Raw genomic sequence first — 25057 nt, forward strand, 5'->3', positions numbered from 1 at the left:
TGTAGGATTGACTCCACTTAAACTGTCAGGTGTCTTTCTCTAGTTCTTCTCCAAAAGATGCAGCTGCACATTGCATTTAGTGTTTCTCTTCACACAGAAAATTTCTGTTTCCCTCTGTGTGTCTGTTAGATTCTTGTGTTGCAGATGCTTCTCCACATCTCTCTGACTTTCAGATGGATTGTGACAGATGACAAAAACTCACTTAGAAGGTCCAAAAGGGACACATTTATACTTTCAGTTAAGCATAGGTCCTTGCTGGCTCTCAAGGCAGGTTCTCGTTGTCTGTGCTGACATGCCAAACACACACCAAAAGGAGATGTGCAGTAGTTGAGAGCCCCAATACATCCAGCACCATATGCCAGCTTAATGGCCAATTAGATAGTCTGGATAGATCAGAAGGTGCAGGCAGTCCACATCAGAGAGCTCAAGGGCCTAGCACACCATTTGTGAAAATGCTTCCCATCCGCTCTGGCAGCTGACTACAGTATTCCTCAGGGCTGAGTGCAGGACTTTTCTGGCATTAGCACTTCCCCTTCTGATTCTTGTTTTTCAGGGTCAATAACCATGTGTTGATGGTCACTTTTTACTTCTCCTTATCATGCTCTCTTGCTTTCAGTGACAAAGTAGACTAGTTTTCGAGTCCTAAATTACTTCAGTTTCTTGCTTAGTTACTTCAAAATCATTCAGTTCTTTGAAACCATACTATGACCCTGCCCTGGCAAGAGTCTGTTTCTAGCCAGCCGGATCCACATGGCAACCAGATTTCAGAACACTGGGTAAAATCCAGTTTGAATGTACCCTGCTCTGTACATGAACTCTTACACATGTTTATTATATTTGTGCTTTTTCCTGCAGGAGAGGATGTAGGGTATGTGGCCAGTGAGATCACCATGAGTGATGAGGAACGGATCCAGCTGATGATGATGGTCAAAGAGAAGATGATCACCATTGAGGAAGCACTTGCTAGGGTATGATACATACATGCTTCAATCTCCTTGAGAAATATGTTTCAGGATCTAGGATATACCATTTTGGAGTTCTACTTTGTTCAGAAAACATAGGAGAAGGTGGAAAAAGCCTGCCTGTTTGCCCCATGGCACTAGATAGCATAAATTAGGTAGCAATTCCTTTGTTTATGGGTAAAAGTGAGATTCAGCTCAAGCAAAAATAGATGTGCAGCACGTGGTAAATGAGAGTCCTAAAAGCATTTGCTTCTCTCCATTGACGGTAAAGGGTGCTAAGCAGAGAAAAGCTCAAGTGCAGACATTTTCATTGCAGCTGTCTAAGTAAGGGAGGGGAATCTCACTTGTACTAGCCCTTATTTATCAAGTATGTTCATAGTTTTGTTAAAGTACTAATATTAATGCTTCAGGTTTTGCTGAGTTTGCCTTGTTTCAGAACACTATTTTCCTTTAAGCTAAAATTTCTTCTGCTTGTTTCTTAGCCAAAAAGGTGATGTTTTACTTTAATAGCCTTCAAGAAAACCTATGCAGCTGGTTTTGGCATATGACATTATTTCAGATGTCCAACACATATATTTTTTTTATAAGTACAGTGGCTGTCATGAGTGTTTCTTTATAAAATCTGTATGTTAATAAACCACAAGAAAAATATATTTAAGATACTGTATTGGTGCAGCAACAGGGCTGAGATTTTAGTTGCTCAGGAGCCAGAAGAGTGCTAAAGTTTCAACACAACTTTTGATTTTATACCCTTGTGCAAAATACTGTGATGGAACACAGGGTATTCCATATGGGCTCCCTTAGAGAAACATGATTTAAATCGGTTGGCAATCAGACAAATTTCTGTACTGACATGCTACATTTTGAAAGAGATTATCCTAGAATATAAAGTTATGTTACTATGTGCAGGAAATACTGCTTTGCTGGAAATCATATAATGAAAAAATGACTAATTTTAAAATTATTGAGTGGCAAAGTTGGTAATTCTTTTTCTCTGTTAAAATTCTTTTGGGTGGAGGGTTGTACCTAATTTGATGATTCATGTATGAACTAGTACTGTTTCCCTCTAGTGGTCTGATGTAAAGGATAGCTCCTAGTCTTTATTGTGGATTATTTTCTTCATGAAGGAAATTGTCAGGTCATTGTGGCTTAGTCTGTCTGCTATAAACTGTGCTTCTGAGATGGGGACTTGTAATTTATGTTTTACCAATAATAATTCATCAAAAAACAGCATTTTCAAATTGTGTCCTTTTAAGAAAAAAACAAAAACAACAAAACAACTCATTTCTAAAACTTCTGATCCTGGGACAATTTATTTTGTATAAATGAGACACGCAATGCAAAAGTTCAGATTTTTCCCAGTTTCACAATAATACATGGGAAAAAATGGATTACATTAACTCTCACTATTTTAATGAAGGTTGATATCTTCTTGTCACTGAAAAATATTCTCTCTGTCTTTTCAAATTTCAGCTGAAGGAGTATGAAGCCCAGCACAGGCAATCGAGCACTGTAGATGCTACAGAATGGCCTGATGGTTCTTACTCAACTTTTGATGGATCTTCCAATTGTAATGTAAGTACCTGTCACTCTGATATAGCTGCCCGATATAATTAAATATTTACATTTTTTATTGCACTGCAGAAATATCCTTATTTACCTGATTATTTTCTTAATAGCAAATGTATCACTGGCCTGGTGATGATATGTTCTGCCTGCAGAAGGTCTTCAACATGCATTTGAAATCTTCAAAATCTGTTGCCATAGACTTCAACAGCCTTACTGTATAATCTTTGTTGTTTGGGGTTTTTTTTCCTTTTTAATCTGGCCTTTTGTCACTGAGCTTTTGAAACACAAGTGATCCCAGGCAAAAGTCCCCATGTTACAAAATGCACAGAAAAGGGGTTTTAGATTGTTTATAGGGAAGTTTCACTTTGCTGATTCACAAGTATGAGTTTCTCAGGCTTTTCTAGCCCTTGTTGATACTTTCTAGATGAGGGTCTGACTAAGTTGTAGCTACCTGCTGCCTTCCAACACTTTTGTGTCTGCATTTGCACACTCACAGCCCAGAGTGTGCAACTTTTGCCAGACCCATAAGCAGTAAGGCAGCTTTCTTCCCTTTTTTTTTACATCTGAGCTGTGTAGCTTCTCTTGTTTTTAGGGGCACCAGGCAGTCTTTGTGTCATGCCATACTGAATTAATTAATTTTTCCTTCCAGATATCTTCATTTTCACTGAGTAGTTTATTCCACTTCATTTCTCTAATTGAAAGTTCACAGATAAATCTTAGAGGACACATTAGGCTGTCAAATTCAAGCTCTTTGTAACCCATGTAATTGAATCATAAGCTTTTGAGACCATTGATTGATTTATTTATTTTATTTTTGATGGAATTTCCTGCTAACTGCAGCAGGCAGTTAGCTCCTCCTTCCTAAATTAAAAGAGGAATGCGATGTCATTTTATGAGATGTTTAAAATATTTGGTAGTGGAGAAAGATTTTCTTGTTTGTATTCAAAAAAATTATGCCCATCTTTAGTTAGGTCAGAGCAGAGAGAGAGGAACTGATGTTGCCTTAGACTCTGTTCTGATATATCAGAAGTGAGAAAAGAATCAAGAAGGAAGGATCCTGACTCTTTTGCATTGATTGCTTAGCCAGCTGAAAAATGTCTTGATCTTTTCCTCATTAGTGTTTATAGGCTGAACATTCCCTTCTTAAGGCCTTTGCCTAAGGTATCTGTAGCATAAAAGCCTCGAAACTCTCGTATACCTTGGTCAAATCTCAGGAAGAATACTGAAAAATCTTAAATCTTCTGATAGTGGTTTGTGCTTGTGCTGAAGTTACTGAAAGTTGTATATGCCTCTAAGGACCAAATATGATTCAGTATTTCCTCTCTAATGGAATGACTTGGCCGCTTCTCTCTAAAATTGTTTTCCTAAGCCATCTTTGCACTTTGAGCCAAGAGCTCTGTTGCTTTTCTGCTGTTCTGGTAGGATTTGGACCATCAATGAGGGGATCTCTATTCAATTCTTGTAGATACCTCTCAAGATTTTTTCCCTGACTCATGATTTTTATCCTGGTTGCATTTAGCAGAAGCTATGACACTGCTTGCCTTCAAGGACAAGAAATGAAACTTCAGCTTGACTTCTTTTTCTGTGGACAAGAATGAAACTAGGGTTAATTGAGGTGAAAGACTTTGAGCTGTAATTGACATGCAAGATGGAAAAACAGACAGTGAAAAGTATCAGATATATTTAGAGATAGGGTGTGTGTTCACCCAGACTTTTTTTTGCCAAAGGGCATCTCTATTAATCTATAATGACCAGGTTTAGAGACGTGCAAAGATTATTCTGTTTTCAAGCCCTTTCTTTGCCGAGTGGTTTGAGTTTCGTGCCGTGTGTGCTATTTGTACTCTTCAAATTTGGAATCTCAACTTAAAATTACCCCACTCATTTTATAGGCCATGAAGCAAAGATGGGTTTCCATATTAAAAAGATACAGTTAGGTAACCCATGCCTTATAACCTCAGAAAATAACTGAAAATAGAGGTTGCTGAAATTAACATTTCTGGTTTGAATTCAAAATCCTTGGGCAATGGTTCTTCTGGTTCTGTTTGCTTTTCTTTTTTTGATTTCTTTTTTTTTCAGCCAAATTGTTACTAGGCAGTTTTTAATGGAACAATGTGATCATAGTTGATCATGTTGTAAACAAAATAGAAACAAGTTAAGAGTCTAAGCAATGAAAGAATCTAAAAATGAAGGCAGACTGTCTGGAGTGTTCTAAGGTTTTAAGTATTCCATTGCTTTCAGGTCAGCTCTGCCCACAGCATAAGAAGAGCCACCCACAAAATAATATCTAAAGTGAATATGTCATTAGTTGTTGTTTTCCTTTTTAGGAAAAGACCGCTTTTTTAAAAAAAGCTTTTGTAGCTGTCTTGTATTTATGACTAACATCACTGGTGTTGACTTAAAGATTCCCATTTTAAAGACTGATTTGAGGCTTCTCTTTTCCGGGTTCTCCTCTTTTAAATTACTGTATCAGGAAATGGAAACTTACGTTTCATACTCATAACAAAACTAAACCCTAAAGATGAGCCACAAAGGATTGAGTGGTTGAAGGGGCATCAGCTCTGCATTCCAAGGAAGGCAGCCCCATGTCATTGCTGTGCTGTTAATTGTGTGTCCTGTTTGTTTGTTCTTAAGAAACAAACAAACAAACAAAGGCCATGCCAAGTCAGTAGGTGACTTGGTTCTTTGCCACTTTAGAGTAGTTTGTATCTTTCAGTCTCAATACTGTGGTGCCCTTGTTTTGCAACAAAGTATGTGTGTTACTTATTTGCTAATGTGGGAATGCAGTTGCAACTGTTTTTCTTTTTAGTCAGATGTATCAAGGGTCTAAAACGCCCCATCATTTCTTACAAGTTTATTTCCGAATATTTATGTTTCGTCTCTCTTGGAATGAAGGCTATTCACAGTAACACTAGACAAGCTTTCATTGCCTTGTGCCAAGTGTTGGGATGTAAAGCAGGTGCAGATTACAAATGGATCTCTTTCTGGATATTAGATAAGGGCTTATTTGTCCTCAGGAATCAGAAGGTCCAGGGAATGAGAGGACTTCAAAATTGTATCACATTCTTTCTTTACACTGATGTGCCTTTTATGCTTCTTAAAGATAGAAGTGCACTTGATGACTTTTGGGGGTCTGTATTCTCAGTTCATCTAAAACAGGGCTGTTTCATCCCCAGGGCTCTGCTGGTACAGCTCCAGCCTAGCTTGGAGGACCAGCATTAGGAGAAGTCTGTATAAATCCCTTCCTGTCCCCTCTGCTAAAGACTGCTACTTGGTACCAGTAGCTATATTTAATGCAGTAGTGGGGGAAAGGAGAGAAGCAGGAGAGAGTTTGTAACAGAAATATGTATCATGCATGTGCTGCCACTGACACAAACCAGTAATTAACTTCACTGACAGTTTCTGTAGATGCAAGTTAAAAAAGTTGTAATTTTTTCTGGACTAAGCTGGTTTGTTGGTCTCTTCCAGCTTGTGTGTTTTGGTTTTGATCAGCAGAACTCATTAACGCAAGCTTCCAGGGGCATAGCCAGCCTTCATTTGAAAGGTGCCACAATTTCTTAATTGAGTTTTATTCATAGTATTGATGGAATCTTAAAATGTTTAACCATTTTTGACATTATTATGGTTCATAATACAGGACTGTTACAGTAAACAGAAAAAAAAAGTCTTTTTGGTATAGTCAGATTTGTTAGAAATAAGCTCAAAGTCAATGCATATTGGGAATCAGCATTTGGTATCAGTGGAGACTAGCATATGATGAGGTTTGTTTTACTTTTAAACAGTAATGTTTAATTTGAAGCAGTGTGGATATTTTGAGCATTTTGAAAGTTCAATGTTAGCCCTGGTTTTGCTGTTATCCCAGGACTTACCATTTTTGGTAAGGTTTCTTTTCCATCAAAGACTAAAGGGTGGAAGAGGATGTTTCAGTGTTTTAGTTCTTCTTGGAGGGCTTGTTGCTGCCTCCAGGCCCTGCATGCTCTTTCAAGTAACAGGGGGGAGCTGCTGCTGAGTGTGGCTATGAATGAATGCAGAGCTTTCATCTTTGCTCCCAAGAATGTAGTGACTCAATTTCTGCTAAGATTTCCTGAAAGGCAGTGATGTGCCTTGCTGTATTGGATGGTATATTTCTTATTGCTACCCAAAATCCTGTAATAATGTCAGTGCTTAGTAACAGTTATGATGAAGAAAGAGCCTATAATAAGACATGGCTTCAAAATGATAGTGCTAAATTCCCACGCTATGTGCCTACCACAGGGACCTGTCCTGGGAGGCCCTGGCTGCCCTCCTTTACCACTGATGACAAGGATGGTGTCCAGGACCTCTCAGTGAAAACTAGTAGTGGAAGATTTACATCATATTTTGTTATGATCTTTTCGCTCTCTCCATACATATGAGCAGGATTTCCCATGGGTATAGTAATGCAAAAACCTTCATGAGAGAAACACAAATGGTCATTACAGTTCCCAGAACACAACACATTGTAAGGTCAGTGGTGTAGAGTGATGACAGCAGACCAAGACACCATTGATGTGTTAATGCTTGGTTTTGTAAGGAGTTTTTCACCTATTTTGTCAGAAATTTTCCAGAATGCTTTAGAATTTGCAGAAGAAATTGCTGTAAATTATTTAGGAATAAAACTATCACTTCTTTAAGTAGTATTTACTTACTAAGTAGTATTTACTTTAAGTAGTATTTGCTTACTAAGACCTGCCTGTGTTGTTATCAGATACAACTTGGGTAGGCGTGTGCCCCTCATGAGACTAAACATTATCATCACAGGATTGTACTGAGCAGTTAGCAGTAATGTAGCCCAAGTAAACCTCTTGCTCCCTGCCAGCAGGAGTTGCTACTGTAATCTGTCGTAAGATCTCTGAGAAAAGTCCTTCTCCTCTTATGACTCAGAGACCTTACAGTAGTGCCCAGGCAGTGGCTGTAATTAAGCATATTCATAACTGCTTCTGTTTTGACTGCATTCAGACAAGCCCTATTGATTGAGTTTACCACAAAATGTTTAGCTGTGTATTTGAGGAGGATGGGAGTTGGGAAGGCAAATTAATTTAATATTTAGTCTAACACACTAGTTCATTTTTTATACCCTTTTTGCCTTTTGGCAGCTGCCTATTTTTTCTGCTTATTACCTATGAGAGTGGGGGATGGTGGTACCAGCTTTTTCCTGTTCTCCATGCATCTGCCAGCAGGAGATGCTGTAATCCATAATGAGGTTTCCCTGCCCCCATCTTTTCTGAGACCAAGCCTGTTAAATTGGAACAAAGCCTTGCTCAGTTCAAGAATTAGGAAACTCAAAAGCCATGTGTTTCACTGCCCTATTTGCAGACCCAGACTGAATAATCTTTACTTGTAGTACAGTATAAAATTTTGACTGCACTCCTGTTGGTTAGCACATGTCACTCTTCCCCAGCGCTGGTGTTTCTTTCCTCACACTTAGGATAGTAACAGTAATAGTTTGATTGTTTGAAAACATCATAAGAATGTAATTTAATTTACTGCAGCCTTCATTTAAAGGGCTCTAATTCTCTTCCTTTTTTTCCTCTGATACGAATTTTGCTGTGTTTCATGTATTGCTGTTTCACCCTTGGTTTTCCAAGATGTTGAGAGGTTGGTTTCCAGCACCAGTGGTGTACTCCATTCATTAATAGTGCAGACTGTGCCAAAGAGTAGGGATTCTCCCTGGATCTTCTTAGCCTTGCCAAAATACAAGACTCAATTGAGAGAGCCTTGTTAAAGATTCACTTTCCGTGTGCAGAGGAATCTGCAGGAGAATTGGAAAGGAATGCTATATTGTAACAGATACAGAATAATGTAATGCAGAGCTTCATTCTACCACGTATACCTATGACAAGTGGTACATGAGTACAGTTGTACTGCCATTAAAATTAATTATGCTAATAAAATGGTACTGCCATTAAAATTAATTATGCTAATCAGGGAGAGAAGCACTTTGCCCCGAGGAATTATGTTTAGTTTGCAGATACAAACATAGTCAGTGTGCTTCTCAAAATTAAACTACAACCTGGAAACAGTTAACAGCTAGGAATTTGCCTAAGCAGCTATTCTAGTATCAAGACAGACCTCCTGGGAGAATTAAACTTTTATACTCTAGTTACTTATGACAAATATTTCCCACTAATTTAAGCAAGCAGTGTCGTCACCAGCTAATGTGCAATATATCTCTCAACAAAGAAGCTGTTGGATGCTGCTTTGATTTTCTTGTAAGTAATCACAGACCAAATCCAGATGTGGTTACCTGGGGGGGCTGACACTGCACATTTTAGACTTGCACAGCCCTTGCGATTTGTGCTCTTGCAAAAAATATTTATGACCTCTCTTAATTTTCTTTACAATTTTGGAGGCTATTATTTGTAACCTCAGGATACAATGCAGATTATCACATCTGAGCTTCACACAGTTTTCTATTAACAGCCTCTGCAAGGATTAGAGGTCTGTGAAACTTTGTTAATGAAACCCAAAACCTTCAAAAATCATGTTGCAAAGCCCCAGACTTAGATCAGTTTCACACATGGCCATGAACTTTTAAGGGAATCTGGGATACATTTCAAGGAAGTTGCTGTTGTGTTTCACTTGATGTAGGCTGGTATGTTATTGAAACTGGAGAATACTAGTTGGTTTTATCTGAAGCTTAGAATTTTCCATAGGGTTTTACATGAGAGTTTTGGGGCTGAAGTAATTCTAGGTTAAGAACCCAACTACAACACACCAGTAAATCTAGTTTACATGACTGCTGGGGAGTAAAAAAGCTGTGTACTGTCACTGGTACAAAGGTGGAGAAATTGAAAAAGGGTATTTGGCTGAGTGGCTTCTTAAAATCGGCCAGTCATCAAAGGAAATAGATTTTTAGTCCCACTAGGATTTCACAGTGTGATTGATTTACACTGAATCCAAATTAACTGGCCATTGATAATATGGTCCTGAGTAAGGAGAATCTATTTCTGGCTTAGAGAAGGTATTGTTGTGGATAGCAGTGCTCCTAATTAGTGGTGGATTTGGTCCATGTTTTCTTGTGCTCTGAGAAGAAATGTCCAAACTCTGGATTTGTTGCAAGGTTTGGGATTAGGTATGGTTGGCTCTAAGAGGAGTGCCAATTTAATTGGGCATCTCAGAGTCTTTCTTAGGAAGGGAGATCTGAGCCCAGCCTAAGTGGAGAAGTTAAAAGTCACACTGCAGTACATCATAAAGCCAAATTGTGGCTAATTCTAGACCAGCATTTGCTTTTCCAGTTCTTAGTGAAGTTCTTTTTTATACCACTGAAACTGAGGGAGAAAAGGAAAAAAAAAAAGTATCTAAGTTCACAAAGATAAAAAACATTTAGGCAAGGTTTATTTTCTGTCAAATTAGCCCTTTATAAAGGGAATTTCTCGGGGGGGGGGGGGGTTCTTTGTCAAAAGAATTAAAAAATGAAAATAAAAAAGCCTGGTAAAGGGCTTAAGATATATTTCCTATAGACACAGCCTCCACTCTAGCGGTGGTGTTTGAGGGTCAGTCTTCGTCCTGGCTTTGCAGAGATTCTCTCTATTTTTTTCTTTCACTGAAATTCCATAGACAGTAATTAAGGAACTGGAGGCCAGCAAGAGGTCAGCAAGCCTTCGTCAGTGAAAACAGGGATTGTTTGCCATGTACAACACTCCCTTTTTTCCTTGTAGTGAATAGAAGATTTGCTTAGAGCTGATGACTTATGCCTTTCTTGCAAGTTATGCAGCTAGCGAGTAACTGGGGGAATCAATCAGTGAGCAGAAAACAGCTAATTGAGTCCAGCATCACGCTTTTTTTCTTCTTTACATATTCAGCACTGGAATCAGAGCCAGTTTGGTGTCTGATAATGTAACTCCAGAGAAGAGGCATTTTGTGTGCAGGATTCAGAGCAAATACAATACTTAAGAAGAAGTGTCTGCTCCTAAATTTTAGGGTTACGAAGCTGACAGCGGTCGAGGACTCGGGGGAAAATACTCGAAACTGAGCTTTAGGCCTATAAATGCCGAAGCTGGTAAGTCACTGAGCATGTAGCGTGATGTGGAGAGGATGTGCCTCCCGTTTCAGAAAGGGAGAAAGAGAAAAAAAGGCTTTTGTGGTTATTCTTAGGCACAGCACAGCATGCATAGCTCTTCTCAGTTCTCCTTTTCCTTTCCTTGGGCTTTTAAGTTCTTTTCTGTTCAGTTTTCCTGTCTCTGACTTTATCCAGGCATCTTTAATAAAAAAAAATTTAAAAGTTAGAATGGTTGGGCTTTTTTGGCAGATGTAAAACCTGTTAGAAAGAAGAAAGGACACGTGTAGCCACGTCTCCTAAAGGGAACAGCAAAGTCTCTTTGCATTTACTGTAGAGCTTGTAGTTCTGAGGTGAGCTAGCCAGGGCTGGGGAATGTGATATGCCCATGAGTTTGAATGTGGGGTTTTGCCCCACTTTGCTGAACAAGAATTATCTGATAGCAAAGAAGAATTGCAGCTTGAGCTTAATCAGATACTGAGAGATTTCCTTGTTTCTTAGATAGATTTCCTAGAGATTTCAGTTTAGGACTGAACTATTAGTGGGCATAAAGTGAATTGTAAAATTTTAACATGTCTCTAAATGACTTCACACAGCTCATGTAAAAGTCATGTATGGGATTTTTTAAGGAGCTGAAGCAAATTAATCGGTTATGATGGTTATAACTGGATGTTGTGCTAGCACACATTTTTACTGGGTCATGACTAGCAGTCTTTGCCTATCTTGTGTTTTTTAAGGGCTGCTGCTGTAACCCTGAAGTGTTTCCAAACATAGTCCCGTTGAAAGCTAGCTACTTACTTCTGGTTTACATTTTGCCAATTAATTCCAAGTACTCCAATAAATGTTATTTTTCTCTGTGTGTGTTTTTGAAGCACCAATTCAAAGAGGGAGGTTAAGATTGTTATTTTTGTGGCATGTGAAATGGGCTGGAAGTTAGAGAGCAGCAGAGCAAGGCGTGTGCGCTGCCTCCAGAGCAGGCAGCAGCAAAGAGCCTGCGTGAGAAAAGTGGGAGAGAAAGCAAGGAGTGTGCCAGGAGCAGAACTGTAGAGAGCTCCTTGAACGCCAAAGTGCTAATTTCCTATTTGTTCCTGACTTTGATCTTACATACGAGATGATGCAAAGCATGGCCTTTCGAAGTGCACAAGTAGGGAAGAGAGTAGGGAAGAGTTTTCCAAGCTGAAGAGATGCTAGAGGTGGCAGAAGGGATTGAATTCTCCTGGGTTTGAGAGCATCTTCATGGGTTTGTGGCCACATTTGTTAGTGACAAAAGGATGGGCCTTGGCCTCTCTGTTGTTTTCCAGCCATGTGGTACGTGGTGGCTGCAGTCCTCTGCATGCAGTTCTTGATATTTCCAGATGCTGTTAATTTAGTCCCTGTTTCCCTGCAGTCCTTCGCGCGTTTGTGCAGCCAAGCTCTCCAAGCTGGCAGGTTTCCTTACCGTGAGAGCATTGCAGATGCAGGGATGCACTTGCTCCAAGCAGCACAGGGAAAGGCAGCTCCGCCCAGCCAGCCCTGCCAAAGGGGTCCCGCAGGCTTCGCCAGGTCCTCGGCAGCCCAGCCGAGCCCTGTGCTCTCCCTCAACCTAGCGCGACTTTTGTGCATGGGCTTTGGCCAATTTGTTATGGTTTAAGGCTGTGGAGCCAGCTGTCTGCAATCTGATGTAATGTTGCCCTGGAAACCAGAAATGAAACACTTAAGCATTCACCACAGAATTACTACATACAGCATTAGCCAAAGTAATTAAAAGTTGAGCCATATGGGCTTTCGGATGGAAAAATTTGGAGTGGAGGAGGTGGAAGTTAAGTTGTTCCTATTTGCAGTACTGCAAATCCATTTGTTTTCCCCTTGAGGGCACAGGGAGAGGCCTGCCCTGGCTGTGTGCAGAGGGATGGGGAGATGGAGGGACCCTGCCTGTTTTACCAGCACATTAATGATGCTGAGGCTTGGCCTGATGGGACAGCCATGTGCCGGGGCCACCTTGGCAGAGGGGGTGCACCATGGACTCCTCCAGTGCCGGAGAGCCTTTGGCTGAGCCTCTTGCTGACACATCACCCCCTCTTTAACAGACCATGTCTACCCTTCTGCAGTGCTGCAGCACACTGAAGTGCCTGAGAAGGGGGTGAGATGGGTCTGGCATCTGGCTATATCCCAGCCCCATGCCAAGGCCTGGCTGCTAGAGCTGTCTGGCCCACCACACTTTGGGGAGGTTGGGGTGATTTTCCCATCAGAAGTCAGGGACAGATACCAGTAAAAGCAATTTGGTTACCATGAAAGAGGGGAGGATAAAGTGAGTCGAGGAAGTCAAAGCATCAAAGTTCAGTGATTTCCAAATATGTCAGTTAGGGCCTGAATGTTTTACATTTCTGTTTTCTGTTTAGTATTAACCGTAAAAGAAAGCATTGCTTGAGCTGGAAAAAAAATCTGTTTCCCATGTGCCAAAGTGGAAACTTTTGATAATTTCAAGGCCTTTCTTAACAAAATCGTTTCAAAAACAGGAAGCAAGTCAGAAGTAACCCTTTTTGAAAATTCTTTCACTTTGAAAGAATCAGCATTACTTGACTAGAAAGTTTGCTGAGCAACACCACTGATGTAGTCACTGACATCTTTAGGACTTTTTGCATAAACTTATTGCCATCCTTTTACTTTAAACCATCCTTTTTCTTTGCAGAAGATTTCTCTGTCACATGCTGCCTGGTATGATAGGAAATAGGCTGCTGAAGGGAGACTGACTTGGTTTTTAATCGACCCAAAAAATGCAAGCTGTTCTCACCTATCTGGGCCAAGCAGGGGTAATAGGCAGGATCTGTTGCCACCTCTGGAGGACCTCAGCTCAAAGGGTACCAGGAGTCCTGAAGTGTCAGGGAAAAGCAGCTGGCACTTGACTACGATAGGGCTTTATTTATTTTGAAGTACAGTGGGCACCCTCTGTACCACCCGTTTGGGTTTGGTGTCAGTACCTTGCGCTGAGCCTGTTTTGATGCTTGTTTTCGCAGTGGTAGTTGTGAGTGCAAATGTCAGACATCGTAAAAGCTTTTCTTGTCATTATTGAGTCTTCATAACCCTGAGGGGGCACAGCTCTTTATCAGATGCCAGTGGTGCAAAAGTAGGACTAGTTGTTTATTTGATGAAATCCTGGGCAGGAGGACCAGGTATGAGCTGTTCTTAGACTTAGAGAGCTCACAGTTTTACAAACAGTAGTCTTGCAAACCAAGGCTGTATGTAAAGTAATGATGGAAAGCAATGCCTTAGAGTAATTGCATTTAAAATAAACATATCTTGAGTGCAGAATATGCATGATGGTTGCTTGCCAGGATGTACTTAATGGTCCAAGAAATCTTGACTGAACTTCTTGATTACAGTCAATAATCCATTTGTCATCTTATCTAAATATGTCTCTCTTGTTTGATGTGTCACCAAGTTGTCCCAGGCCTAATCTCTGAATTAATGCTCATCTTGTTGCTTAATTTATGTTGATATAAACAAGCCTGGTGTTCCTCCTTACAGCTCTGTTTTTCCCAAAGGAAGATTATTAAATACCTAGCCAGTTTGTACCCATAATAAATGCATTCGTGCGGTTCTTGGATGGCAGAATGGCAATTCCTACTGCCATATGTGGTCCCTTTGGTGTTCCTTCTTGTGTTGGAGTAACTCAAAGTTTGAGCAAAATTGGCAATTGGCAGTGCCCTTGCAGAAAGTTGCTGAAGTTGGCTCTAGTATGCTTCTGGGGGCATTGTGAGGTGTGTGGCTGGGAGGTAGGTTTCAGAGCTGTCCTGGCTCTCTCAGGCACTATTTGTGCCTTTGAAAGTGTACCCGTGCAACTGCTAATTGGTGTCCTGCCCTATGGCATCTACCATTATTACCACATCCTGGTATTTTAGTGCACTAGAAAAGCAGAAAGCATTTTTATATTTGGCGTGTTCTATTCATCCCCCAGAGAAGCAGCAAGCATTTTTGCTGGGAAGTGGAGAGGGTGGCTTTTTCTTTCTATTTTCTTGGCTTGCATCTGTTTGGGATTTTTTATTGGTTTTTTAAAGTTTAATTAAGGAGAAGGAGAAAGAAGGATGAGTGCACTGTGGAAACCCAGATTGCTGTACCAACAGGAAGTTGCATGAGGGTTTTTAGAGCTGACCATTAGGAATGTGGCGAATTGACTGTAAGGTAAGGTATATGCTCCATACCGTACTCCAGCTGGAGCCTGTGCTGTGTGCAGGAATGTGCAGCAGTGCAGGGTGCCAGGGCTGTCCTGGCCAAGCTGGAGAGCCCTGCTGGCCTCCTCTCCCCTTCCCTGCCCTTCCCCCCACCGCCTTCCACATTCTGAACTGATTAAAACAGAGGAAGTAGCACGTTGAACATTGGATCTGGCTCGAAAATTGAAGTCGTCTTCTCGTTCACAAGGAATGGATTGTTTCAGCTGGTTGTGTCACTGCTGCTGGAGAGAAGGGAATTTTTTTTTGTCTCTGTAATGTTTGATACTTGAGGGAAAACAGCTGGAACTGAGTATACTGGATCAGATGCAAAACTAAACGGGATGCTGGGGAATATGGACTGCACTGTATATCTGAAAAGGTCAGAGTTTTCCCTTGGTCAGTGCTGGAGGAATGCTCTGTCCATCTTAATTCCAGCCTCGAGAGCCTTCAGGAGGAGTGTAGGGAGCAGGGAGGAGGAAGGGAATATTTTGTAGCTGTGGCAGTTCGTCACTGAGGCAGATGAGGTCTCCTCCTTCCTTTTCTTCCCGTCCCTTTCTTGTGCTGCTGGTTTTGATTTTCTGGGAAGACTCAGGGGGAAAAAGAGAAGTCGTCAATGACAGAGCTTCAGTTTGGAGAAGCTGTTTATAACCAGGTTTAAACAGCAAGTTGTGAGATGCCAGACAGACCAGGGACTGACCTAAACCACAGGAGCATAACTGGTATGGTAAGAAGAGCCCTGGGAAAGAGCCCTGCCTGAAACGTACTGAGAGAGGACGTGGAAGTAGTTATTACACAATGCATGTGAAGACAGACAAGGGCAGGAAGGATCTTACGTTGCACAGATTTAGAAATCAAAATGGTATGTCATGCTTTCAGAAAAGAAAAAGGGAAAAAAAAAGAAAACAAGAAAGCCCTCAGTAATTTAAATGTTTCAGTCTGACCTGAGCTGAAAATATAACACCAGTTACAGAGCACACAATGCAGCAGATGAGCTGGGTTAACTTGACTTGAAGGAGCAAGCTGTGGAACTACTACTTTATTAACATTCCCTTTGTTTCTTTGCCAGTCAAGAGAACAATCCGATGATGAAACAGAGGAGTCGGTGAAGTTTAAGAGATTGCACAAGCTGGTGAATTCTACTCGCAGAGTCAGGAAGAAACTCATAAGAGTTGAAGAAATGAAAAAACCCAGCACTGAAGGTAAAAAGCAGCACGCATATGGTTAAAGCCATGGATGTGAATACATGTTTCTGTTGAGAAGGGACAGAAAGTGGAGGGTTGGGGGAGGGAAGGGTGGAGTGTTCATAAGGGACTGTAGGAATGACTGCCTTGTCTATTGTGCATGCCTTAAGTAATTGCATTTTGAGACTGTAGAAGGAGGAAAGTGACAGCCTAGAATGTGGTTACTGGTGATCTGGTATTCCCAGAGCAGTGCTGGAGAGCCCCTCATTAAGAGATTAGAATTTGGCTTATGTTTTATGCCCCATGCTGGGGAGGGAATGAGTCTAGGAGCAATCCCAGCAGGCTGCCCCACAAGTTCAGCAAGGACGTAAGTAGAGCCACCACCACGCTGCTCCCTCCTTTGAGGTCTGGGATGGCACAGAGGTGAAGCACTCACTCGTTTTGGGAGGGTAGCAGCTGGTCATGCACTTGCACCACATGGCATCATCCTGTGGCAAAAATGCAGAAACTCTATCAGACGTTCTTTGTGGGATAGTGACTGCCTCGTGTAACATTCACTTCTACTTCTGGGGGAGCCTGCCTGCAGTTTGGCTTCTGAATGAGCCCTGCTTCCAACAGAGAGGGGGAGAGAGGGAGGAGGAGGAAGGTGGGGAAAGGGAAGCAGAGTTCAGCCCCTAGGAAAACCATGCTGCAGAATTAACTCTAGAAGACCTGGATCCGTGTGTGAGCACTCAGATTAATGAAGCCTGATCCTCAGGAGCCTCTCTGCACAGCCTTGCTTGAGCCCTCTCTGGAATTGTGGGCACCTCTCTGGGTTGGTGGCCTTCCCAGCATCATATCCTGGTTCCTCTCAGCTCCACCATGAGCTGAGCAGTATTGTGATTCCTTCCTAGTGCATTTAAGGAGAACATGTGCATCTTGTATATGTGGCAGGAAGCTGCTGGCAGATTTGTGATCTAGCCTGTCACTCTCCTATGTTATGATGTTGTTACTGGCTGGCATGACAGGCATGGCCAGTCTAGAGCTCCGGTATGGGCAACTGTCTTATCTGAAAAGAGTGAGCATAAAGCTGGGTTACCTTGGAGGCAAAACTGTGCGTTTTGAGATGGGACAAACAAAACAGGACTATTTTTTCCCTGCTCTGGAGAAAGAAGGACCCAAGAGAAGGCTGTCCTACTTACTCCTTCTCTCCCCAGGAGTCTGGGAAAAGCTGCAGGGAGCAGTCAGCAAGAGGTTCCAGGGGTGGGAGCAGCTGCAGGAGCAGGCAGCCCAGGGCTGCTGGACATGCAGATACCCTCCTGTACTTCGACCAGACTTTCCCTTCAGCATATTAAATATTTCTCTCTTATAGTGCTTCACCACTTTATTGCTTTTTCTCCCTCAGTCCTTCACTTAAGTGTCCTAGTTCCTTCCAGTCTGGTTTTTTTTTCACTGAGTTTTTCCACCCCTGCCCCCTGCAGAAATATCACTGAATTAACAATTGTATCAAAAAAAAAAAAAAAAACAGCTTGGTCTCCTTCCTTCTTTCTCCATCTCCTGCGTGTCTACTCTAACTCTTGGCTTTTCTGAATAAATTATCTGTAACTCTAAGTTTGTACTTTATCTACCACTCTGGAATTTTTTTGTAGATTGCCTTTTGGGAAACTCACAATTGCAAAACCAATTATTGCTAAATAACAACATGGATTACCTCTGCATAATTTGTATATAACTAGAAGGCCCCTTAAGTAGCCAAGTCTACATTAGCAGTAGAAATCTATGACTTTTCTTTCAGGAAATTCCACACCCAAGTTTTCATAAGGCAAATTAAAATTGCTTCATAAATGTCGTCCATTCCAATTTCTCATAATGTAGGTCTGTATTCCCATTTGGATATGTCAGAGGGCTCTTCAAGATCACAAAAAGTACAGTGGTCAGATTCACGGATTACTGTCTGGTCTTCCAAGTTACCTGCAGTTCACTGTATTGGTTCCTGAGCTGTTGGTTGCTGTTCTCTGAATCTGTTTTCTGAATGTGAAGTAATGTGAAATCTTAGGTGGCTAGGTTTTTGTGGAGTTGGCTGTAATATTTGATTGAGCAACATCAGTAATATTTAATTAATTTCATTAATGTTCAACAGCCTTTAACAAAGTGTAAGGGTAGACTTGATTTGAAAGCTGATATGCAGTTTCCTAGAAGAAAGATTTTTCATAATCCTCCTCAAAAATTTCTTCACAAAGAACAGCATGGCCAAATTTCTTTTATAAATCCCTGTAGGTTTTAAAGAAAAGCACACTAGTCTCAGATTCTTCTCCCACATTTCTATTACTGACTCTTGATATCACACTGAATGTACATCTGGCTGATCTGATACTAGAATATGCCAGTATCTGAATCCATGTGTATCTTGTCTTAGTCTGCTCCTAGCAAGCTAAATAACTGAAGCTTCCTAATTCCTGGGCACTATTCTTATACAGCACTCAAAAACACATCACATCTACATCTGTGTCATTATGGCTTTGTGTCATGGACTCGCTCCAAATAACATCTGTTATAGTGTTGACACACAATGCATACTTTACAAGCTGTTTAAAAACATATTTACTCAGTGGACTAAAATTGTTTATCAGCACATATTCAGTCCCAGGAGAATGTCTATTTTCTGTTCAAATTGAGAAGGTGGGGGGGAGAGGATGGAGCAGGGAGAAGAGCAAGTAAGACAGTCCAGGGAAAGTGGTGTCAAAACCAGACTCCAATCTACAGACCTACCCCAACAGATTTCTCAAGAGTGAAAGTTTCATGTCAGATGTGATCCACTGTCCCTTCAACGTCACAGTGAGGTTTATCTTGGTAAAATAGCATCTTGGGTTTCAACAAATAGATGTCAAATATGTTTTGGCAACAGAGTGAACTGAAAGTGAGACAGGAATCCTATACAGGGCAGCTAATCTTTCATCATGAAAGGTGTCCCCTGTTATTGAATGTATTGAATTTAGTAAATCATAGGTATTTTGGTAATGCTTCAAATTTAGCTCTGCTGTAAGGCTGTGGAAGCAATCAAAGATGAAGGCAAAGTTAGGTCATGCAAGAAATTTATTTTGGCAAGAAATAAACACAGTCACATTTCTCTGTGTGTTTCTAATACATACCTATGTGAAATTTGTCAGGCAGACAGAGGAACATGTGTGCCTTTGTTTGAGTCTTTCCCTGCATCTCATATCTGAGCCTGTACTTGGTTCAAAAGGAAACACCAGGGAAAAGTTTCTTAAATAATAAATGTGAAAAGAAATTGCAATTTCAAGTCCTTTATTCTCTTCACTTCAAAAAGGAAACCTGGCTGTCTGCCCATCTCCAGTACTTGTGTTGCAAAATATTTCTGTGAAATATTTTCTGGACAAGTTTGGTGAAAACCAAGTGTTTCTGTCATTACCAGAATACTGTTTAAATTGGACTACATGCAATTTGACCTACTTCTTTTTCTTTGCATCTGTTTAAATAAATTCTGTGTGATTAAAACTGGTGCCTCTTCCCCCACTGAAACCCAGAACCTTAAATTTCATCCTGAAACTCAGCTCCATAACCTTCTGGGGAAAATACTGCTTTCTGTAGCAGCAGCAGCACTGGATATTGGAAAACTGGACCTAAGAGATACTTGTTTGGATTTTAATATTCAGGTATACTTCTGACCTATTGTAATCTCACTGGAGCTGAGCATCATATTCAAGTATCAGAAGAAAAATAAGAGAAACAGATCCCAATTGTAGCATTCAAGGGGTTCTCAGTGAGAGCATCTGTGGTCTTACTTAGCTGCAGATGAGAGAAACTTAAAATAACCATGAGTTTACTTACAGGATGTTGTTGTCTGTCTGTTGTTAACTCATCCCAGAACACTTACTTCACAAATGGAATGAACTGCTTCAGGTTTATCCACTCAAAATAACTTCTGAGCTCCTTACATCAGGAAGAGTTTGTTCCATTTTAAGTGGGTGACATCTTAAATAAATGCAGTAAGACCTTACAGGGAAACATCTTAGGGAATTATGAAAAATGACATGTGTTGTGCTTCTTTTTTCCTCTGTAGGTGTGGAAGAGCATTCCCTTGACAACACTCCTGTACTGGATGACAGATCGGCACTTTACTCTGGAGTTCACAAGAAGCCATTCTACTTTGACAGCTCCTGTGAAAAGCAGCCAGAGGATGACTTGGACTCACTTACTACTTCTCCCTCATCCAGCAGTCTGGATACATGGGGAGCTAACAGGAAGCTGGTGAAGACCTTCAGCAAAACTGATAGCCGTGGCCTTATCAAGCCTCCCAAGAAACTTGGGACATTTTTCTCTTACCCAGAAGAGGAGAAGTCCCAGAAAGTTTGCCGCTCCTTGACAGATGGGGAAATGAAGAAGAGCCTTGGCTCGCTGAGCCATGGGGTAAGTACAGAAAGCATTTGCTTTTATGACAGCAACAGGCACAAGCACCATCTTCTGGTGTCCCTGGAGGAGATTCAGAGTGTAAGGAAGCAGATCCGATTGAAGAAAACGGATACTAACTATTCCTGTTCCAGAGCTTTTCTTTGCCAGCGCCCTGCTAGGAAAGGAGCATTCCCTGCACCTTGCGACCTACAATTACTGCGGCACAAAACGAAAGGGGGTGGAGGTTGTGGCTTCCCAAACAGAAGGCTACGAGGGCGCACTTCTGTCAGCGAGTTCAATATTACCTATGTGGTGGAGAGAAGCCTGTACAGTCACCTCAACCTCTCACAGCTGGTGCGTCCCGTTACTGACAGGACCCTGAGCAAGGCCGACAAACAGGACCTGAGGAGATGCCTGCTGGAGGAGGATGAGGAGGCCAAGAGGAAGTGGGCTGCCACAGTGGATCGCTGTACTAAAAGGGTTCTCTTGAGAATCCACCAAAAGTCTGTGAGTCAAAGAGTTGCCATGAAGGTGGTCTTCCAGTTTCTGTGAGGTTGCAGTGAACACTTTCTGCTTTATACTTTTAACTAAAATTCAGTGCTTCTGCTTTCCTTGCCAGTAGAAACTCTTAAGCCCCATAATGCAGCTGTAAGGGAAGAGCTTGATAGAATCTCGTCAGAGAAGAGTTTTGTTGAGTCTGCAGTTTCTATGTGGACAGAGTAACTCAATGAGAGAGAGCAAATATGACAAAATGCTGCTTTTTAAATTCACCTAATTTAGAAATAGAGATCACTGGTGAACAGAGGAGGTTTGAGATGCTATAAACATGGTCTTTGTGATGCTTTGGGAGTTGGTATTCTCTTAAAGGGATACTGAGAGATAGAACACAATTTTCAGAGGGTTAGAGCATTGTTACTCTGCTGTGTTCTATTTCTCTTCTGCTGTCATTGCCTTATATTGCCCCCCCTGCTTCTCAGATTGCATCTCGTCAGTTCACCCACCCATTCTGTATTCTCTTTTGCACACACAGCTGCAGAAAGACAGGGAGTTTTACATTAAGTGGTCACTGCTCTCCTGCTTACTGCTCACCACCACAAGAAGTGTCCCTTCTTCTCTGTCCTTCTGCTCCTTCTTTCTAACATGGGATGAAGGTGGCACTTTCTCTCAGGGCATTGTGGAAAGGGAACAAGGGATGGACAGGAAATTGTGCTGTACAATGGGAAATTAAGTGATTTAAGCACTCCAGAGAGATCCAAACCTACTTCCTGATTATGTGACCCAGTTTTGACAGTTCTATTAACCATGATTCTGAGTTTCCTAGGACCTTGCTTTTGGTGCCAGCCAGATGTCCAAGGTTGAGCCAGATAGTCTGTTGCCTAGTTGACAATGTTTCCTGCTTCAGTGAGTGGAAACAGCAGTGCATCCATAACATTAAGCAAGATATTCCAGTGAACAATGCAGTAGAAACAACTTTTCCTCTTGAGTAACAGATATATTTTTTGAGAGGTCTCTGCTTCATTTCTTCAGGTATGAGGTATTCTCGATGTAAGAGTAATAGCCTTGGCCTCCTTGAATAACCTCTACAAGGTGACCAAGACTTCATGGTTCACTTTTTGCTCTTGAGCCACAAAATACAGATTGTTATTTTTTTTCCTACACGATACCACAAACGTTCTCTCTTGGCAGCTTTACTATTTCTTCTGCATTGACTGCTTGCTCTGCCCTTCACAGGATACTGTTTATTGTCACATACATTGTACTTGGAAGACATTGTTTTCCCATAAGGATATTACAATGATAAGAGAAACCTTACTTATCCTTCTGTGGGTTGAACAAGAGGGTTATCTTGGACAAAAACATCTTGTTATAGTAATTTCATTATGAAAATCATCTGGACTGACCTTTGCTTATTCACAGAGGTACAGTCAGAGAAGAAATCGGTAGTATTTTATTGTTGTTGAGGAACTCCTCAGTCAGTTGCTTCTCCAGCCTTGTTTGGATCAGTAAATGTTGGAGAGATGCTGCTGTTACTAACTTTTTCAGTACACTTCTTCCTGAAAGTGCAAATAGCTGGCAAACTTCAACTAATGCTGCTTCTTCTTCCTAGAAACACTTAATGTTTGTTTGCTGCAACCTCAGGGAAATTGCAATGCCCATGTATTCAGTGGAATTGGTCACTCTGTCTTGCCTTGCCATTCATTTTTGTCATTTATATTTGTTTCAGTGACCTGGACATGCATGAAATTTTCAAATTGCATCCAGTTTTTCTTTTCTCCCAAAATGATAATACTTTTGATTGCATGGCCATTCCATTGAATATCCCTCTCCTCATCCACAGACCTTTTGTTTGGTGCAGTATTGTCAGGGTTGCTACTCGAATGGAAGTGAAACTTTAAATGGGAAGTCCATAGTGAAATAATAAGCATCCTTTATATGGTACATTTATTTAGAAGCTTTTAACCAACAGTCATTTTGCTTTCTGAGAAGACTTCTTTAGGAAAAGCTCTGGCTGGTTTGACTGACAGGTTTGCTCAGAGCAGTTGCAGATGTCCTCTCTTCATTTCTGGGATTACCATACGCTGTAGGATTAGTTATAATGGTCCTTCACAGAGGACCAAATTACTTTTAGCTAAACATTCTGTGCTGTAGAAACTGATCTTATTATTTGTGGTTGGTCTCAAATGTTTTCCAAAAACAATTTTTAAAACCTGTGCCATAGTCACATTGCTTTCTGGAAAAAACAAACTGTGACAAATTCTACATCACAGTACACTTGAATGTGTCTGGGACCCAGGCAAAGCTGGCTCTGAGTTCTAGTAGAGTTGTGGTGGGTGCAAAGACTGCCATCCAAGCATGTTGAGTGTAAGCATCATCCAACCTAGAAGCTAGAATAGAAAACTTTTTAAAAGCTATTAACATGTATGCTGATTAGTGGTGAACAGGGCAGGAAGAATGTTTACTTTAGTAGAACTAATTGTTGTAATTGTTTATTAAGTGGCACAGTTTATAGAACTTGCTTCTTCCAAATAGAGAAAGCAGGCTGGTAGTTCTCAGGTGGTGGGTCTTCACTGACTCACAATCCTTTGTAGGTCTGATCCAATGCCTAGCTGATTCTTAAAGTGCCTTTGAAGTTACTCTGTTGGGTAGTTCAGGCCCTAAGCACTTATTGTTCACAGGTGTTTTTCTTCTGCCTCCTGTTTGTCACAAGTCTAACTCTGAAGGGAATACTTAGTTACCTGCCTGTCTTCAAACCCACACTCAGAGCCCACAGTTGGAGAGGTGCAAGTAAATTTTAACTGCCATACCTTCATTTCCCTGGATCGCCCTGTGAGACTTCTGGCAGGACCAGTTGCTTGACTACTGTGCAGCTGTTTTTTCATTAGTCAGGTTTTATTATCTTTTGGATTGCAAAGCAGGAGCTGGAAGTACCTAATCTGGAGTCAGGCCTTGCTGAGTCTCTGGGGACACAGTGCTAGGCTGTTTTTTCCCTCCTCTTACCAAGGGCTTGCCCTACAAGGCTTCCAGCAGTTCCCTGTATTTCAGTGGAAATGTAGCCTATGCAGCTATTCCCAGAAGGTAGGTTATTCAATGCTTTAAAAAAATTGGTGTTTCTCTGTTTCCATGCTACTGTGGACTTACTTATGAAGGCAGATGGGAGTGCCGAGGTGGAGTTGCCAGCACCTTGGAAAACTTGATGCATAAGATCAACAGTTTCCTAAGTCTTTTTCCTTTTTAAAAAGAAGAGTAGGCAATAGATGACTCAACAGCAGCAGATCTTAGGCCAAGGTCTCTGGAAAAGACAAGTGACTCAAATTGCTTTACAACAGATGTCTTGATTTATAATCCCTCATCCCTTTGTTTGTTTGTTTGTTTCCATTTTTGCAGACATTTGTGTTTCAACTGGTGTTCTCCAAATCACAGATGTTCTGAGTGAGCTAATCGTTGTGATAAAACTTTATCCATCCTTGTTTCTTTGCAGAGAACCTGTAGCTTTGGAGGTTTTGACTTGACAAATCGTTCCCTTCATATTGGAAACAGTTCTGACCAAATGGTGAGTTTAAGAAGGTGCAGACTTGAAATAGCATAAAATGAAATGTGCAGTAGAGTTATAATAGACTGAAGTGCAATTTAGGGCTGTAATAATAGTTTGGGGATCCAAGAAAGCAGAGTATCTTTGTTAACCTCAAACTTCCTTAGCTTTGAGAATAACATACCCACCCATAGCCATGTGTGTATGAGTATTTTTATACCATATGTGTAAAGAGGCAGGAACAAGTGATCAAAGCGCAGATCTGGGGGCACATCTGTGGGCTATTCTTACGTCTGACTTCCTCAGAACATTACCCAAGGCAAAACATATGATTGCTTTACTTTCTTGGTAAAAATATTTACTGCTTGGAATGATGAGGCAAACTTTAATTCACTGAAGATCTGCAAGTTACTTGCATGGAAGTCTTTATGTAAGAGATTTATTATTTGTTTTCTCATTGTATCTAAGCTGTGGAGTAGACCAGGGTCCCATTGTGCTGGGTGCTGTGCAGTTGATCTTGGAACATTCTTCTGTTTAAAAAAACCTCAACATCTCTCCTGAGAATTAATTCCATTTCATGCTACTCATGTTGATCCCAGTGTTGCTGTTGGTCAGCCTGCAGCCAAAAATAACAGAACAGAAATGAGATAGAACATTGTATCAAATAAAATTCCCAACATATTTTTTCCTTTTGACCATATATGTTTTTCTTTTCTGTTTCAACA

The 25057-nt window shown here is 41.0% G+C and overlaps 1 protein-coding gene across 1 annotated transcript; it reads left to right on the forward strand.

The window, feature by feature from the left end:
* Nucleotides 1-10423: 10423 nt before the first annotated feature.
* Nucleotides 10424-24389, forward strand: LOC103806055 (SAM and SH3 domain-containing protein 1-like). The gene is made up of 4 exons (XM_009078726.1): nt 10424-10548; nt 15799-15931; nt 19974-20320; nt 24282-24389. Exons 1-4 carry the CDS (start codon nt 10537-10539, stop codon nt 24387-24389), a joined length of 600 nt encoding a protein of 199 aa, XP_009076974.1. The 5' UTR covers nt 10424-10536.
* The last annotated feature ends 668 nt before the right edge of the window (nt 24390-25057 follow it).

This window comes from Acanthisitta chloris, unplaced genomic scaffold (assembly GCF_000695815.1).
Source record: "Acanthisitta chloris isolate BGI_N310 unplaced genomic scaffold, ASM69581v1 scaffold2377, whole genome shotgun sequence".
NCBI lineage: Eukaryota > Metazoa > Chordata > Aves > Passeriformes > Acanthisittidae > Acanthisitta > Acanthisitta chloris.